At 34.3% G+C, this 19,118-nt stretch overlaps 1 protein-coding gene across 7 annotated transcripts in view; it reads right to left on the bottom strand.

Moving 5' to 3' along the window:
• Positions 1–16,642, bottom strand: part of LOC144974729 (uncharacterized) — a 70,442-nt gene extending 53,800 nt beyond the window's left edge. For 5 of the 7 annotated variants that reach the window (XM_078917924.1, XM_078917921.1, XM_078917922.1 and 2 more), the window contains exons 1-16: positions 16,465–16,642; positions 15,215–15,303; positions 14,100–14,189; positions 13,324–13,424; positions 11,747–11,860; positions 10,452–10,536; positions 9,499–9,566; positions 8,884–8,943; positions 7,719–7,849; positions 6,993–7,125; positions 6,371–6,490; positions 5,720–5,765; positions 5,283–5,355; positions 4,791–4,878; positions 3,540–3,622; positions 863–1,100 (exon numbers count right to left, since the gene is read on the bottom strand). In XM_078917924.1, the coding sequence (XP_078774050.1) occupies positions 863–1,100; positions 3,540–3,622; positions 4,791–4,878; positions 5,283–5,355; positions 5,720–5,765; positions 6,371–6,490; positions 6,993–7,125; positions 7,719–7,849; positions 8,884–8,943; positions 9,499–9,566; positions 10,452–10,536; positions 11,747–11,860; positions 13,324–13,424; positions 14,100–14,189; positions 15,215–15,303; positions 16,465–16,502 (1,557 nt within the window). In that variant the 5' untranslated portion in view covers positions 16,503–16,642. The remainder of the gene's footprint in view (positions 1–862; positions 1,101–3,539; positions 3,623–4,790; positions 4,879–5,282; positions 5,356–5,719; positions 5,766–6,370; positions 6,491–6,992; positions 7,126–7,718; positions 7,850–8,883; positions 8,944–9,498; positions 9,567–10,451; positions 10,537–11,746; positions 11,861–13,323; positions 13,425–14,099; positions 14,190–15,214; positions 15,304–16,464) is intronic. The other 2 variants (XM_078917919.1, XM_078917923.1) reach the window with 1 other exon arrangement.
• Positions 16,643–19,118: the final 2,476 nt, after the last annotated feature.

Raw genomic sequence — 19,118 nt, forward strand, 5'->3', positions numbered from 1 at the left:
GTCCAAAGTGAACAATTTGGGGGTTAATAATTTTGCCCAGGGAAAAAAACCAAAGTGCCTGAAGTGGGGCTCAAATCCTGGACCTTCCAAGTCACAGTGCAATGATATTAGCCATTAACCATTTTCTCAACCAAATGTGTATTTTATGTCGATCTTTAGATTTTAATTTTCATATTCTAAACTAACAGGAGGATAAAATTTTAAATTCTTGAAGTGAGTCAGAAAATGCGAGAATGTTTGAGTAAATGTTATGAACTGTTTTTACAAGTGTTGGTGTTTTGTTTTCGTATTTCTTGATAGATAAATGTCAGAGAAAGGTCATAAAGATCTAATATTCATTTATATATTCTTATTTCTTATTATTCCTAGGGGAAATTTGTCTCTAGGGTCTATTCCAAGACTAGCATAACCCAGGTGTCAGCCGCAGTGCAGCGCCACAAATTGAGCTAGGGCGAGGTGATTTGGTCAAGGCCACACAACGCAGCGGCGGGTGATCGAACTCAGTACCTTTCAGGTACGAAGCAAAGATGGTACCGCTGAGCCATGCTGCACCATTCAATCCAAAGAAACATCCATTCCAATTACTTCACTGATGTTTATCTTATGGTAGAAAACAATCAGATGTGACTTGACCATTAAAACACCAGTTTTTCTTTCATCAATTCTTATAATTAAAATACTTCAGCCCATCAAAATGCAGCCAACAATATACTTGGCGTCGTCATAAATTCAGTGGAAAAATGAAATTATCATCATACTTACTTTCCAATATAAAACTCACCAACTATCACAGAGAGTGCTTAGAGCCTGTGTTGCATGGGAAAAGCGCTATATAAATGCCATTCATTATAATTATCATTACCTCAACATCATCTGCAAGTGTCATAGGACTTGTAGTGACACCACAAATCTCTTTGTTTTCCAAACTTTCTTCTTCTTTCATCCTCTCTTGAGGTTCCTTTTCCAACAATTCTTCTACTTCTTCTTCTCTGCTGGGTGATTCTTCATCTTTGGAGCTTTGACTTTGGAAAGAAGAATCTTTACTTCTTTCCGTTATGTGAGAGAAACCATCTTTCATTTGTAATTCTTCAAACTGATCTCTGGTAGAAAAAAACAAAAAAATAAGACATCACCATAGCAAATTGGTCTGATCAATTTCCATCCATAAAATTTTGTCACGTCAAAGGGGACTGCAAATTTTCACAGTGTGCACTTCATAATAATAATAATAATAATAATAATAATAATAATAACAATAGTAATAAAGTGTTCTTTTATAGCGCTAACTGTCAAAGCCTCAAAGCGCCTTACAAAATACTTGTCAAACCATAAACACACTTGTACCGAGCCAAACAGGCACACACAACAGTCGCACACACTAAATATGTAAGTTTTACAAAATGAAATTGACATTCAACAAAATGGAATCATACATGATATAAAGAGTTCCTAATATTACAGGGGTTTTGATAGCTCATTTGATAGAGCACTCACTTCACAAGCCAAAAGTATCGAGAACGATTCTGGGTGAAGTCAAGATTTTTTTCTGAACCCCTGCCCCTGTCTACTGGGTAGATGGGTCTGTTTGATATGGTTGAAAGTATTTTTCAATAAACGTCTGATCCAAGGGGTAGCAAGCAATTTCTGTTTCATGTTATAGAAACTGAGACAAAACTCTAGCTCCATGGGTCTAATGACTTTGGAAGACCACTTTATATTATAGAGTGGATGTCTATTAAAATAAATAAAATAAATATGGTGCAGTGTGGCAAAATGGGACAGTCTTTTCTTCATAACCAAAGATATCAAGTTCAAGTTCCATCCAGTTATGCTATGTGGCCTTGAGCAAATCAACACACTCTACCTTACTTACACGCACTGCAACTGACACCCAGGATATTTCAGCTTTGCGATAGAATTCAAACAGTTCAAATATCTGAGTCTTCATGTTTTTTAAGGATTTTGTTTTAAAGGATTCTATCATGCTTACAACACTTTTAGGTCATTTCAGCACCAGTAAAAAGGAAGAAGATGGGATAGAAAAAAAAAAAATAATTCTAGATTTACCACTAAAAGCCCCTGAGATGAGGCAAAACACAAAGAGATGATTCACAAGAATAAAATATGAAGAAAAGGGACTGAGATCGATCTTGGGTGAATTCAATTTTTTTTTCTGACCCCCCTCCCCCCTCCCCCTGTCCACTTTCTGTTGGAAAGTACTTTGTGATAGACTTGTCATTCTATCCAAAGGGCATCAACTTTTGTCTGTTTCACACAAAGAAACCAGGATAAACTTTGGCTCTATGGCCCTAATAGCTCAGAAGGACGACTTTGGTATGCGTATGATTTAATCATGAAGAGTTTTCACTTATCTCATTGTTAGTTTTTCTTAACATTGTCATATGGATACATTTTTTTCCAGTAAATTCGATGATGTGTAAAAATAAAAGTGTCTGTAAACGTTCCATAGCAAGCTATTTAGGATTATGTAATTATGCACTATTGTATAAAGCATTTAGAGGATGAAGTCCTAAAAGCCTTAAATAAGATTAGATAGATAACTGTACAGAGAGAACTAAAAGCCCAGGGCCCCAGCCTGAAACCCATGCAGCAAAAGACAGAGGAAATTGGTGATCACTTGCTGTTACCTCAATCACCCGATGGCACAGAGAGGATTGAGTGAAATGAATGAAGAAAAGAACAGCACTAGACATTATTTCGTTCACAACCTCTTTGGATTTTTATATTACACCACGGCCTAATCTCAAATATTTTGCTTTCATATTGTCAAAAATGAAAAGTATTATTTCTCTTTTCAATCCAATCCAATCCATATTGTTGTAGCTTTAACGTTGAAGACAAATGCAATAGTTATGTGGTGTGGGATAGTGTTAGGCAGACCTGTCTACTTGAAAATCTAAAAATTCGTAAAATTTAGGGGATAAAAATTGTAGTCGCTATAGTTAACTTTAAAAATCAACAATTTTCCAAAAAAAGGGATTAAATAACACTTCAAAATCCTTTAAATTATGTAGTCTGGCTTCAAGTTTCATTTTCAATATGTTTTAACGACTTAGATATGCTCATGACGTTCTGAAATTGGAGCCAAAATTTCGTAATTCTACAAATTTTTCTTAATAATAGGAAGGTCTAGTGTTAGGTTACAGCTTTCTATCACAATAATAATGTCCTCTGTACGTCTGTGACAAAAATATAATAATATATAATCCCCTTTATTCATCCCCATGGGGTAATTTGTCTTTAAGGGTCTATTCCAAGGGACGACTGGAATAACCCAGGCGTCAGCCGCAGAGCAGCACCGCAAAGTGAGCTAGGGCGAGGTGACTTGATCAAGGCCACGCAGTGTGGCGGGTTATCAATCTCAGTACCTTTTGGGTAAGAAGGAAAGACTGTACTGCTGAGCTTTCTAATTGGCAATTAAATTTGTCACAACTATCAGAATTTCTCAACTTATCAAAAAGGGAATTCCATAACCATCATGTACTTGGAAAAAATGTCAGTTTTGAGAGTAAACTTACTCTGGAGATAAAACAGTGAGAAGAACGTTTGAATCTCCCCATCCAGATTCATTCATTTGAAAATCATTGGTTGATTCTTTCATCTGATTGAAACAAAATATAAGAAATAATTCATTTTGGTGTCCACACATTTTAGCTTTGTCTGATGATTTTACAATGAATGAATGAGCGAATGTACAAATGAATGAATGAATGAATGAATGAATGGATAAATGAATATTGAACGAATGAATGAATGAATGACTGTGTCTTTAGAGATTTTACAAGGTTTACAAAACCTTTAAGGTCAGTTCAACACCAGCGAAAGGGAAGATGACAGATCAAGAATGGACACAAGATTCTAGATGAGGTCAACAAGCACATTAGAAAAAAAAAACAAAAAGAAAAAAAGACAAAATGGATGAGCTAAACAGAGATCAGAAGTAAATCCAAAGGCTATGCATCCTGTTCAGCAGGTCTGAAAACCCTTAAGAGTCGCACACTAACCACAAGTTCTCCACATGTGCGGCTATGTGGTCTTGTGGAATGACACTTGCTTTTGGATCGGAAGGTCCTGGGTTTGAGCCTCGCTCAGCACATAGTTGAGTCCTTGGAAAAAGCTCTTTACTTACATTCTCTCACTGTACTCAGGTGTAAAATGAGTACCTGTCCATTAACAGCGTTGTCTCTGTCCAAAAAAAATTGTAATATCACCTAACAGGCGTCATGTCCCATCCTAAATGTTAAATGTTGCTGTTGGCCAGGGACCCATTGTAAAGCGATTTGAGCACGTTTACTGGATACTGCGCTATATGAAAGCTCAACTTTTTAAGTTCTCCAGAACAAAGGATTCACTCAAATGGTTACAATAAAGACATTTTATTGAAATTCTAACAATGCCACACAATATAATGGACAGACAAGGGGAAAAACATGATCTCTCACAAGAGAGAGAGAGAGAGAGAGAGAGAGAGAGAGAGAGAGAGAGAGAGAGAGAGAGAGAGAGAGAGAGAGAGAGAGAGAGAGAGAGAGAGAGAGAAGAAGAGAGAGAATAGAGAGAAGAGAGAAAGAATAAAAGAAAACAGAGAAAAGAGAGGAGAAAAAGAAAAAGAGAGAAGAGAAGAAAAAGAGAGAAGAGAGTACAAGAGAGAGAGAGAGAGAAACAGAGAAGGGGAGCAGAATACAGAGACAGAGAGAGAGGTTTTTTTTTTTGTAAAGTCACATTCATGTCAAATCATGATAACACAAGTGTATAACTAAATCTCAGCTTACTTTTCTTCGTGACGACCGTGATGTGACAAAAAAAGACCTCCTCCTTGACTTAGCACCATCAATCAACATTGACATCCTGCGATTACGACTAAAAGATAGGATAAAAGAAAAGAAAAACAATTTAGAAAGAACGTGTCATTGTCAGGGCATAAGAGTGGAAGCAACCAATATCAGGATGTGTCAAGAGGTTATTTTTGTAACATTTGACAAAAACAGACATCAAGATTTTGTTATTTTGAAAATCTGTGGAAAAATTAAATATTCATAAATTTCTATGGGAAAGTCAAATCTTAATACTACTACTACTGCAACTACTATTATACTACTACTACTACTACAATACTACTACTATTACTATTACTACTACTACTACTACTACTACTAATAATAATAATAATAATAATAATAATATAGGCCAATTCACAAAGCACATACATCGAGAAAACTGGTAAACATACAATGACATATAGTGTAATTAGCAAAGAGACATACTCAACAATAGCAGGCTTGAAAGGTTTGCTGTCCAATGTACAAGCATCTGGTATAATGGGCGACGCTTCCGTCCCTGCAAAGTAACAGCATTGTTTAAAAATATTTTTTTTTTAAAAACAAAAACTGCCAGTTTTTAGAAATATTTGTCACTTCAATGCAAGATAAAGGACAGACTTTAAACTTATTGCACAGTAATCTAATAAGTAAAACAAAAAACAAAAAATAAAAATCCAAATAAATCATCTCTAAAGATTTTTCTTTATTAATGACAACTTTTTTACTCAAATCAAAACAAATTAAAAAATAACAACAACAAAAAAACATGAAGTAATTTTTTGTTGTTGGAATTGCTACATTTCCCCCCCCAATTATTTTGACATGATCAGGGGACTTAAAACATGAATATATTAATCCATATAAAACAAGAAACTTCTTACATGCTTTGCTCTCTTCCTCACATGTACAAAGTGTACCGTTCTGTAACTGGAATAAAGGAACAATATAATCATTTCATTTTGAACACTCTTTTTCTCAATTTGTCATATATATGTGTTTGGGTTTTTTTTGTTTTTCAATTTTCTTAGTGCTCTTAGGCTAAACATGAACAAAAATTTTATAAAATTTATTTGATTCCTTATTCAATAAAGCATGAAATTGAATCCAGCGGTTTACAGTCCTTCATTTAAAATGTTAATATTGTGAAGATTGAGAACTCGGCTAGAAACTAAAATATTCAAAATCAGAACTGCTTCAACCTTATATCATAAAAAAAGTATCAATGTTTGTTTTTAGGGGTTTTAATTCTAGATTTACACAAAAAAGCACACAAGAAAAAAGTAAGACAAAACGGAATGGTTCAAATGGGGAAGGGATGTAGATTCCAAGATCACACTATAAATGGAAGATCGCTTAAAAATCTAATAATAATAATAACAATAATAATAAAAATAATAATAACAATAATAACAGTGCAGAAAAATGCAGTGGTTCTGAATATTAAAAAATTGTGAAAGACAAAATATCACTGCCTAAATAAATCACTGTAAAAAAAATTAAATTAAATGAGTACATGACAACTGACAACTTACCTTTTTAATTTTTTCTTTCAACGATTCAATTTCCATTAAAGCTTTCTTGAGTTGAGCTGCCACTGACATGATCATATTCTGTTGTGGTTTATTCTTCACATATCGAGCATTGTTTGCAAACTAGATTAAAAAAAAAAAATTTTAAAAAGAAAATGTACCTTAACTCTCTCATTACCAGCCATTTTCAGGATTTTCCCCAAACTTCACTCCCAACTAACACACAAAAAAAAGATTTTTTATCATTCAAACACAATAGCAGCAAGCTCTTGCGATAAATAATTTCTTTCACAAAACATGCTTTACAACACAATGTTCATTTTCTTTAAATTTTATGATGTACAAGAGAAATTTGAATAAGAATAATGTCGGTTGTATCATAACGAATGTGACAAATTTCCTATAGTTGGTAAGGAGAGGGTTAATTTAAAAACTCTGAAAAAGGAAGGAAGATTTTACCCTACAAAGGCCTAATATTTACAACAATAAGTTTAAATGTCTGGATTTAAAGTGATGTAATAACATTTTTATTGCTTTATCATTGGCTGAAGAAGGATTTTGAGACGAAACAATCTGTGTTTGATATTGCTATGCCTGTACAACATTGAAAACATTCCAAAATTACCCTGAGTGTTGAAAGCGTTTCCTCTAGACTGGACGGCGAAATGGTGCACAGAATGGCCGTCCTTGAATTCCCACCAAGAGCATTTTGAAGTATTCTAGTGAGCTTTGAGTCGCGGTAGCTGATGTGTGCATTGCTGGAGAAAATACAAACAAATTGTGTCATAAGGTTTGAAAAAAAAAACAACTATGACTTTTGATACAAGGTAGCTGTAGTATTAGTTCAGAAAAGAGAATGGAGCAGGCATTTTGTAAAAAATATGTTGATGATGACAAGAAATGAGGTGAGTAGAAAAAGTGCCAGAAGACAATAAAGAATACAACCTTTTCGCAATGATGGGGGTTCGAACCTAGGACTCGACTGTTAAGACACCCCTGCCAGGCCATGAGAGGAACGCTCTAGAATACAAGCCCCATTAAGGGCAGGATGATTTTTGAGGATGATTTATTTTTGTATTTTTCTTTCTGGTTTGGCTAGCCTTGTTTCATATACAGATTTCTCTATCTTACAACAGTACCTGTTCCAAAATTTTATCCCAATCTTCTCTATTCTTTTTATTTATCTTTAAACAGCATGATTAGACCTGTAAATGAGCTCTATAAAAATTGACTGAAACTCTTCGTTGCGGAAAAATCCAAAGAATCGTAATGAATAGTAAACATGATCAAAAATATTTTTATAAATTCTTCACCAATCCATGGCCAAATTTTTAACGTTTCATTTTCTCACCTTTGCTCTTCAGATAATTTCCTGACAACCAATGATAAAGCCAAAAGTGATTTATTGATGTGACAACCTTCCCGTAGACGATCTCCACTGTTTTCTGCTGCTTTCTCACTTCCTGCCAAATCCACCAAGTTCTTGGTTTTTTAAATTTTGGTTGGGGAGGGGGGGGTCGAAAAAATATAATAATAAATTATTAAATGCTATGAAATGTATACACTGATTAGTGACTGTTTTTCATTATTCTTATTACATACTCTTATTAAAGGTACTTAAAGGATTTACTCCTATTAATAATAGGCTCCAACATATGATATAAGGTGATATGAAAAACATTTAATAATAATAACATAATAATAACAAATCACTTGTATAGCGCGCAAATTCCATGAATTCATGCTCTAAGGCGCTTTACAATAAAACAAGAACTCACAAAGGGAAAATAAAATAAACTACAGCACTGAAAGCTTAGTTTGAAGAACAATAAACTAAATGAAATAAAGGCTATTTTAAACACTTATGTACTTAAATAATGAAACAAGACGATTTTCTTCCCCTCCACCATCCGATTTTGGAACTCCCTACCAACAACTTGTAAACAAGCCCTTTCGACTGATGACTTCAAGAAATCGCTCCCTGCTTCCTTCTAAAACGCCTATTACTGAAAAGGTGGCCATACAATCTTCAGCCTGAAGCTTTGGCCTGAATGGAAGAAGAAGATTGGTGGACACCTAAGTGAGAGAGGCAGGATTATTATGGTCCCAATTGAGGAAAATGATCCAGAACCGAGTACACAGGAAAAGTACCTTTGCAGCTCTATGTCCTAGCGGGAACTCTATGAGAAATAAGTCAATGAAACAAAAAACGAACTTTGTGATTTTTCAATCATCAATGTAAAAAAAAAAAATTGAGTTTTTATATAGCGCAATATCCACTCGAAGTCTCAAAGTACTTTACAATAACAATAATTTAATGCACTTAACTATTGGTATAAAATTGCTTTTCTCATACTAGCATTTTAAATGTAGTCAAATCTCAATCTCTAAAGTTATTTTAAAACAAATGTTGCTGCTTGAAGCTCAAAGAAATGAATAACAATAATTTGTCTTAAGTGTATCATTCATCATGTTTTGTTGGTGGAGTAGGAAGTATAAAACCCAAGGAAACATACCAAATGGGACAAAAGAACTGATGAGCATTCAGGGTCTTCTCGTTCCCTTGATTCAATTATCTGTAATCACAAGGGGAAAAAAGATGTGGTTGAAATTAAATTCTGTGATCAATCGAGGAAAAATTAAGGAAAGACGAACTGAAAATGTTCATATATTTGACTAAAATAGTAATAATAATATAAGAAGAAAAAGAAAATATTGGAAATGGAAATTATGATGACAACAGTTGGTGGAATTAAAAGCTTTTATATGATTGAATCATTAATATTATTTTTTTTAATGGAAAAGAAAGAAAAAAAGAAATATCTGAGTTCACCCGGGATAAATCTGTCCCTTTGAGTTTGAAGCAAGCACTCTATCAACTGAGCTATCAGGACCCTGACAATTCCAATAAAATGTTACACATTTATATAACCAAAAAATTCTTGTAACTTGTAGAAAAAATTATAATCAGCAGCCATATGCAAAGTGCCTTTTGCAAATCTCGATGTTGAACATGAAATTGAAATGACAACAGGATAAAATCAGACAAAAGTAGCTATTAAAATGTGTTTTAAAAAAGATAATAAAATAATCATGCATTTTAATGAGTTAAAATAAAACCAACAGCTTACAATCCGAAGGATACAATGAGCTCTGGAGCTGAAATCATTTTGCTTTGTCTCGGCAAATCTCCTTTTCTCTGAGAAAATTTCAAAGAACAAAACAGAAAGTCAATCATTATAGCAGATGGCTGAAAATCACATCATTTATTATCTCATTTTAAGTAGTCTTTCGGAGCCATTAGGACCAGTCAAAGTTTATCCCGGTTTCTATACCATGAAAAGAACAATAAAAATTGCCTGCTAGCCTTTTGATAGGATGCTAGTCTATTTCAAAGTACTTTCCACCAAATCTAACAGATCCAGCCACCCAATCATTACTGCTGGGTGTACAGGGGGGTCAGAAAAATCTTGACTTCACCAAAGATCAATCTCAGTTCCTTTGTGTGTGAAGCGAGTGTTCTACCAATTGAGCTATCAGTATCCCTATATACAGACAATTTAACTGTAAGCCTATATTCTTTTTCTTTTTCAGTCTTATCTTGCCATTTTGGGGTAGAGCTGGCTAAGTGAGATAAGGCATTACATTTCCAAGTAAAGGGACTGGGTTTGAGCCTCACTGTCCATATTTCATTTTTTCTTAAAAAAGAAATTGAGTCTCTATCGCTGACTTTGTGTCTCTACACTGTAGCTGACGTCGGAGGTAACTCAATCTTTTCTCAAGACAGACCCTAAAGAAAAAATTTATACTGAGAATGTATATAAAGGGAACTTTTTTCTTTCTTTAATCACGGATAACAATTTTGAACCAATAGCAGACTTTTCAGAGATGATGACAACAGTGGAGGTGGTGCATGTGGTGATGATGCTAATGCTGATGATAATGATGATGATAATGTATATAAACTGATCACACTGAACATTGCTTGACTTTTGTGACAAAATGAGACATCACATCACTGAGCCATCAAGCCATCCTCTCCCTGGATGAAATGCATATATTCCAATAAATAAACAGAACTCACCGTTGCCAAAGTTGATAAACGAGAGAGCATCATCCTTGCTTGACACGACCTCTTCGATTAAACCTTCGATGTAAACATTTTTTCCCTGTTGGAAATTGAAATAAAGGGGGAAAATCTTTCATTTCTAAATAAAGACAAATTAAATTGTCAATTCCATGTTTGGAAATGTGTATTTTATCTTTTTTTATAATCCCTCAGAGCCATTAGGCTCATAGATTCAGAGTTTATTCCGGTTTCTATGGCGTGAAATGAACAAAAGCAATTGCTTGCTACCTTTTAAATAGGATGCTGTTAAATGCCAGTCTTATTTATGAACAAAGGGCAAGCTCATTCAGCAGAAGAATATAGCAGCTATGTGGTATTGTGGTATGATACTCGCATTTGGACCAACAGGTCCGGAGTTTGAATCCAACTCTGGGCAGCGCATATTGAGTCCTTGGAAAAGACTCTATACTCAAAATTCCCTCACCGTACACAAGTGTAAAATGAGTTAACAGTGAAGTCTCTGAAAAAAATACATATCGCCATACTACACACCTGCCTACTTGAAAATTTCAAAATCAGTAACCATCAGAATTCATCAGTAATAAATGGTAACATTTCAGTCATACTGTACTAACCCAAACAAAAACATTACGTACAGCCTTTAATATATAAAATACATTTTTTAGTAGTTGACAGCCTACTTTACGAATGACTTCGCTATCATGGCTGTGGAAAGGTAGCCTTTATAAACTTTGAGGAATATTTTTTCTCCTTAAAATTGCGGTAAAAAGCTTAAGTAAAAGAAATTATATTTTCTCTAACACTGCGACCAAATTGTTGTGAAATCAAAATCTGTAATATTTCTTCCATTTCCGTAAGTCCGTAGTTGTCATCAAATTTCCGTAACAATTACGGATGATTCATAGAAGTAGGAAGGTATCCTTACAGATGTCATATCTTTTCAAATATTTTTAATGTTACTGTTGGCCATGGGTGAAAGTTCGCCGGAAAAATCCGGCATGGCCGGATTTTTATTTTTGAAAAAGAGGTCTCGCCGTTTTTTTTTTTGTCTGGCCGGAATTCGAAAATGAAAAAAACCGGCATTTCTATAATTAACCGCACTTCTGTTTTTTCCTCTTATTGGTAGTTGCAGGATTTTTTTTTCTGAGCACCTGCCTTTGCAGGATTAATATCATTGAGTAACTTTCACCCATGCTGTTGGCTAAGGACTCAATGTAAAGTGCTTTGAACACGTTTAGTACAATGCTCACGAAGCGCTTCTAACTGACAAGCGTTAAAATGTTACCTACCACATCTTCTCTAACTTGGAGATTGGTTCCATCCTTCTGGGCTAAAAGATCGAACAGATGTTCATTGTAGAGTTCTATATAGGAAACTCGAAGAATGAATTCCCTTTCCTGGCACTGGAGAAGAAGAAAGTAATTTATATCCAATTTAGGTCAAAATGTGGGAATCCATTATACCTTCCAACAATCATGCCCACGTCTCAAAAGCAACGCCTCTATTAAAACTCAGTCTGCAATCATTAACAAATAAAATGGAATCTTTTCAAAACAAATAGCGCTTTGAGCTTGTTGATATACAGAGTAAGGAGCTATATAAAAACCATATATTATTAAACATCTCCAAAGAATTTAAGGAACAAAATAAGAAATGACACTCTAAGAAAAAATAACAGATACAATGAGCATAGCTACAACTATAAATAGATGCATGGAGATGGCTAAGACATGTTGCCAGAATGGAGGCAAATGCTCTGCCAAGAATAGCACACACCGCTAATGGTTGACGCCAAAAAATGAAGAGACAGGCCCAAAGAACCCTGAAGAAAATGCATGGATAAAAAGCTTAATTTAGGAGGCTGGCATAACCTGGAACAACATCAGTCTCCATAAAGCCGACAGAAATAAGTCTTTATTAATTTCCTAATGCACTCCATGGTAGGATGAGAATGAAGCGCGGCTCTGGTTATGGAGCTGCTCGTTTTTTATATATACATCCTATCTCCATTATATTTTTATCTTATTGTGTAAATTATAACACGTCTGTACAAAAAAATTCCTTTTTGGGATGCAATAAAGTATTATTATTATTATTATTATTATATTATTATATTATTATTATTATTATTATTATTATTATTACTATTATTATTACTATTAAGTAAGTAACCATGATAAGAGGGTGAATGTTGAGGTCTCAGGAAAAATATACTGTTGGCTTGATGGAAAAATAAGCCAGCAACTTTCCAATCCAAAAGAACTCTCATTTTCTTTCCCACTTTGTACATTGATTGTGCTTTTCTCTAACCCTGTAACTGAAAAAAAAAAAACAACGAATTTTCTTTTTCCCGCTAAGAATATTCTGAATGCCTTTCTGGTAATCCCCTATTCATTTCGGACAACAAGACAAGAGTATAAAAAGCTCATATTGTCAATAGACAGATATTGCTTTGCATCAAGAATGTGTAAAATAATGATTTTATTTGTCTCTCCAGTAAAATTTTGTCAAAACCAGTTTAAGTTAACAGAATGAAACCATTGATATGTATTTCCTAACTCTGCTTTCATTATTCTTGAAATTTCTTCAGTTTATTAACTTACCTTCCATTTATTTTCAGTAAAAAGTCCACTCATCCAAAAATTTTTTACAACTACCGACAAAGTTAGTGGCAGGACTTTTATAATGTGTTGATAAATTACTGATAATCAATAAATTATCGTTTTTACTATTTTTATTACTGGCTGAAGAAGGGTTCTGAGTCCGAAATGTTGCATGTTTGATATTTTGTTCTTTTTTTTTTAAAGCTGTTATACTGATTTTTGTTCATTAAGATTTCCATGACAGGATTTGCAAGTTTTCTCACCTTGTCAATGTACTTGTACATGGAGTCAAGAGCCAATTTGGTGAGGCCGTCCATGGTGTATGTTTTGCCAGACCCAGACTGGCCATATGTGAAAACAGTGCCTGTGACAGAAAATAAACATAAATGGTGACAATGTCAAAACCATAGAATAATCTTAAAACACTGAGCTGTATCATCCTAAACCGCTACTTTTGCTGCAGCTAGTGTCATTGCTGCAACTTTAGCAACAACTATTGACACTAAAATCAATTCTATCCTTTGATTTAAGTGATTGACCAATATCTTTTAATTCTTAAAAACGTTACCAGAAATGAAGTCAACTGCCCGTTGTAACAACTTGCAAAGATTAAACAGAAGATATAGAAAATATCAGATCATTCTTAAATGAAACGTCTCTGAGTATTCTAAGCAGAGCGTTGAACAGTTTTATTGGGAGAATGTTTACAGCCAAGCAATGATCCACTAGTGATGCAATAAACTTGGAAAACTCGTTATGTAACGAGTAAGTCTGTCGTTACACAGACGATGGTGCACTGAATTGACTCTTTGAAGGATCCAAGTTTGACTCCCAGTAAAATATGAATTTTTCCTGCCTCCTTTTACCACCCATCTGTAATTGAGTGGCTTGATCTTCTATATTTATGACAAAAATGGCTTTCATAATCATAGTAGATGAATGAGAGGACATTACTCTACAATGATTTGATACTTCATTGAATGATGCCATGTAAAGCATCTATTGTATCCAACAAGTTAATGAAAGTGAAATAACTTACCATGGTATCCTTCCATGGCCTGTGAGACAATCTTTTCTGCTAGTTGTTCATAAACTAATCTGGTCTCTGTCTCTGGGCCATAAACATGATCTATAAATGGAGGAATATTCTATGTTAGAATCATCACTTTTAAATTATAAAAGTTGATAATGTAAAATGCTAATGGTAGATAGTTCAGCAATCGATGGTATAATCAGATCTACATACTAATACAAATATTCATAGAATTACATTTCAGCTCCAATTTCAGAAATTCATGAGCATCTTAAAGTCATTACAACTTATCAAAAATGAAAGTTTGGTACCAGACTACATAATTTAAAGGATTTTGAAGTGTTATTTAATATGTGTGAGGGTAAATTGTTGATCAATAAAGTAAACTATAACAACTACCATTGTTATCTCTAAAAATAACGACAATTTTTAATTTTCAAGTAAGCAGGTCTGTATAATACATCAAAACTTTATCATGTATACAAAATACATTGGTATATATTGTATTTTTTTCCACTGAGGGTATCTGAGGAGATCTTGTCATTTAATCCTCCACAGACAGGTTTCAATATTTCAATACTCTACACCATATAATATCATTGTGGCTTCACTATGACAACAACTACGATGAGCCTCATAGCTGCCTTCATAAGTCATTATAACCAGATACATAATAGGACAAATTAAGATTTGAAAGAAATTCAGTCTAGCTGGGGCCCCGATAGCTCACTTGGTAAGGCACTCATTTCAAACGCAAAGGAACTGATGAGATCGATGAGGTGCTAGGTGAAGTTGAGATCATGATCCACCCAAAATTAATATAACATGGTGTGCAAAGCTCGTATGTAGACAGTAGAGTTTTGATCCACCGATTGTGAAAATCAGGACTTCAGAGGTTTGAACCAACGATCATCGATATACATATCATATATTTTGATGTATTAATTATTGAATAGACGTACTTTATCTTGCTTAATAAAATTATTAGTAAATACATTATTTAACGTTTTTTTATTTAATTCTTGAAATCAACATTTGTAAAACCAATTTCCCTACTGATGAATAAAGCTGATTTATTTATTTTACTAAACTACTACATCAATTCAACTTATTCATCATACCAAAATTGTAGCCATTGGTGTTTTTTCCTCCCCTTGAGGAATAAATCGTGTTGTTATCACATGTCCAAAGGCAAGGCAACCCAGTCTCTCTGAAAATATAAAATTAAAATAAATATAATAAAAAAGTAAAAGAAGAACAGACTTTACATGCATCTTCTCCATTAAACTAAATATCTTCCAATCTACCAAGGACTCAAAATAATCTGTACAATTCAATTATCAGTTTAAAACTGTGTTAATTGTCCATAGTAATTAAATATACGATTGACGAATATCAAATACTGCAAATTAATACTTTGAGATAGAGATTTATAGTTTATAATTCATATTTTATAATCTTTTGTTCTATATATGACCGGACACTTTTTTCCAAATCTGTTCTTGGTTATTTTTGCCATGGAGAATGTGATGTGGCGGCGTGAAGGTTTCAATATAACAATTTGTGACGTGATATGAGTATGAGTGCTATAATAATAATAATAATAATAATAATAATAATAATAATAATAATAATAATAATAATAATAATAATAATAATAATAATAATAATAATAATAATAATAATAATAATAATAATAGGTTGATGACTCTTCTTTCTTGGTCTTGATGAATTTGAATTGCTTTGGGTTTGTTGCCATGTTAATATAACAAATGAGTTTGAAATCAATATCAAAATCCTTGTCCTATGTCCTGCAAAAGAAATTTCGTAACCCAGGGGAAAAGTCCATCAATCGTCAAGCCCAAGCCAATCCTCTCTTATTTTAACTTTAATTCTTCAATGTTGTTAGTGTTAGTGTTAGTAGTCTCGAGTCTCATCTCCTCAGTCAGGTTCAGGCCAAACCAGGATGCCGATGACCATGTAATGTAACTTGTATTTGTTGCAACCTCGCATGCAATGAAATGTTTAACAATAGGAAAAGGAAGCTTCAATTTAATAAATGAAAACAGATAGTGTGGACGTTTCGGGTTTCCCCTGCGTCAACAAAACAAAACGATGAAATATGAAACACTGCTGTGACTGTGAATCGTGTTTTATTGATAAAGGGAAATCCCGAAACGTCCACATTATCTGCTTTCGTTTATTAAATTGAATCTTCCATTCAATTTCCTAATTTGAGCTTCCAGAAACACTTTCGGGAATTTTCTTTCATTCCCCAGTGAGACAAAAGAGGAAATTTTATTTATGATGAAAATGAAAATTGAAAAGGTGTCAACTAAGAATTACAATTATAATCAATTATTTTTGTTACCTTGGCAAGAGGGGTCGTATGCGGATAGCCACTTCCATATTGCGCCAATTGAAACACGTATCTAAATGCTGAGGAAAATTAATTAATTATAAATAAAATCATCGTCAAAAACACCCCAAAAGTCTTTGAGTTAGAGTAAACAGTTGGTTGTGCTGTTTTGGTTCGAATGATTGTGCCAGAATTTTAAATAGAAATGTTACTAAGGAGGCAGCGGAATATGGTGATGAAACTAGACTTAAGAGAAAAAAAATCCAACTAAATATGGTTTTTCATCAGTCGACAAAATTTATCCAATTATACACGGAAATATAATCTAATATATTATGTTCCATTTAAATTAATATTTTTGTTGAAACACTTGACAAAAACGGTTTAACAAGACGGTGGTAACTTGTAGCATGGTTTTGCTACAAAATAGACCAACATGGCATATTAAACACTTTATCATTGATTTGAATGTCGTACCAAAGTTGTGTTGCCATACATAATTCAAGTAATAGAACAAAGATAAAAAGCTCCTACAGAATCGTCAATTCATAGACGTTTCGGGATCCCCCTTCATTAACAATATGACTGAATTGAACATAGATACTTAATGATTGTGCGGCATCACCATCTGGTGTTGTTTCAGGAGCAACATACTTTACACACATAACCTCACTCGACTCGGGTGTGGACCGATAAATAAATAAAGAACTGCAAAGCGCCAAAATCGTTAAACTTGAGCGTTTATATAGCGCAATATCCACTAAACGTGCTCAAAGCGCTTTACAAAGGGTCCCTGACCAACAGCAACACGGAGCATAAAGAACGAAACACGACGTCTGTTATGCGATAATGCAATTTTTTCCGACAGAGACAACGCTGTTAACGACCAGATACTCATTTTATACCTGAGTACGGTGAGAGAATGTGGATAAAGAGTCTTTCCAAAGGACTCAACTATGCGCCAGGACCTTCCGATATGAAAGCAAGTGTCATACATACCACATGACGAAAGGACCTAAATGTGCCTCAAACGCCGTAAAACCCTTAAAATAAAATTTCAAAAATCATAGAATATGATAACTATCCCATTTTCTTCCTCCAGCGTGGCTCAGCTGTACGGTCTTTGCTTCCCGAAAGGTAATGAGTTCAACCACCCGCCGCTGCCCTGTATGGCCTTGGGCAAGTCACCTCGCCCTAGCTCAATTTGCGGCGCTGCACTGCGGCTTACGCCTGGGTTATTCCAGTCTTCCCCTGGAATAGACCCTGTAGTCAAATTTCCCCTCTGGGATGAATAAAGGGACTTTTAAAATTTTTTTTACTGGTGTTGGAATTGACCTAAATGTGTCGCAGGCTCTACAAAACTTTTTAAAACAACAAAAAGAACAAGTAGGTCGTCGCCTTGTATTGTATCCTGATATTTTGGCCTGTGTCAGACTGAATTATTAGCAGTGGTAACATATGTATTTAGTGGTGGGAAGGGAATTAAGGCATTGCATTGTGATCCGGAAGATCCCAGGGTTCGAGTCCCGCTTCTGGCATTTTCGTCCCCCACCCAGCCCCCAGGCATGATTACTAAACACCTATTTTGCTTACTTTGGACAACATGGGTGATTCCTGTTGACATCATGTGTTTGTGTTATGGATAATCGATAATATTATAATAAGTGACCCTCCGCCTCGAACCGGTATTAAGTCGGGATTTGGAAAACGAAGAAAACCGGTTTTAAAGTGGAAATGGTCAAAATGATCAAATTTCAGTTTTTGGTTGTTTCAGAAACTACAATCATTTTTCTACATGAAAACATAATAATTCAACATAAACATTGACGATAAGTTATATAAATTTGAAGTTTAAAAATGCAACTATCAGTGACACATTCAAAACGAGAGTTGACTTTCTCTCAGAGAGCCACCCTTTCCAAAGCTTAGTAATACCGAGTCTTTTTCTCCACCAATAAGATGTAAGATATCACAGCAAAGGGCGTGTCTTTATCTATCTCAGAGAAAGCATGACTGTTTCCACAATTTCATGCTTCAACCAATAATGAACTTTAAAAACTGTAAACAAGTCTAGGTTTTTCCCCGACAACCTTACAAATGAATGATTCTGATTGGTCAACGCTCATCACATGCGCTGTGGCTGTAGGCCATAATGCTCGGCGATGCTTCATGACGTCAGCATGCGTGTGTTACATACGTGTGTGTTTGTGCATTTTGATACACACCACGTGCTTTTTTATCTTTGTCTCGCTGCATTGGGTAATGATTGAGGTGGGGGTCCTCCTTTGTCCCTCTTTCATTATTCATGAAATTATAGGATATGCTAAGACTTAATAGGACAACAGTTGCCTAATCTTACACTTACAGAGATTGTTGTAGGATAAACATTTAATTTTAAGTACAAAAGCAGAGTAATAGATAGAGCCTTCAACAATTAATGAACTGTAACTAAAAATGAAATGGATAGATAAACAGACAGACAGACAGATAGATAGATAAATAGATAGATAGATGGATAGATAGATAGATAGATAGATAGATAGATAGATAGATAGATAGATAGATAGATAGATAGATAGATAGATAGATAGATAGATAGATAGATAGATAGATAGATATATTGATAGATAGATAGATAGATGAAGGGGAGAGAGAGACAAACAGAG

Source organism: Berghia stephanieae, chromosome 6, assembly GCF_034508935.2.
Source record: "Berghia stephanieae isolate SIO BIC M18660-M18661 chromosome 6, UCSD_Bste_1.3, whole genome shotgun sequence".
NCBI lineage: Eukaryota > Metazoa > Mollusca > Gastropoda > Nudibranchia > Aeolidiidae > Berghia > Berghia stephanieae.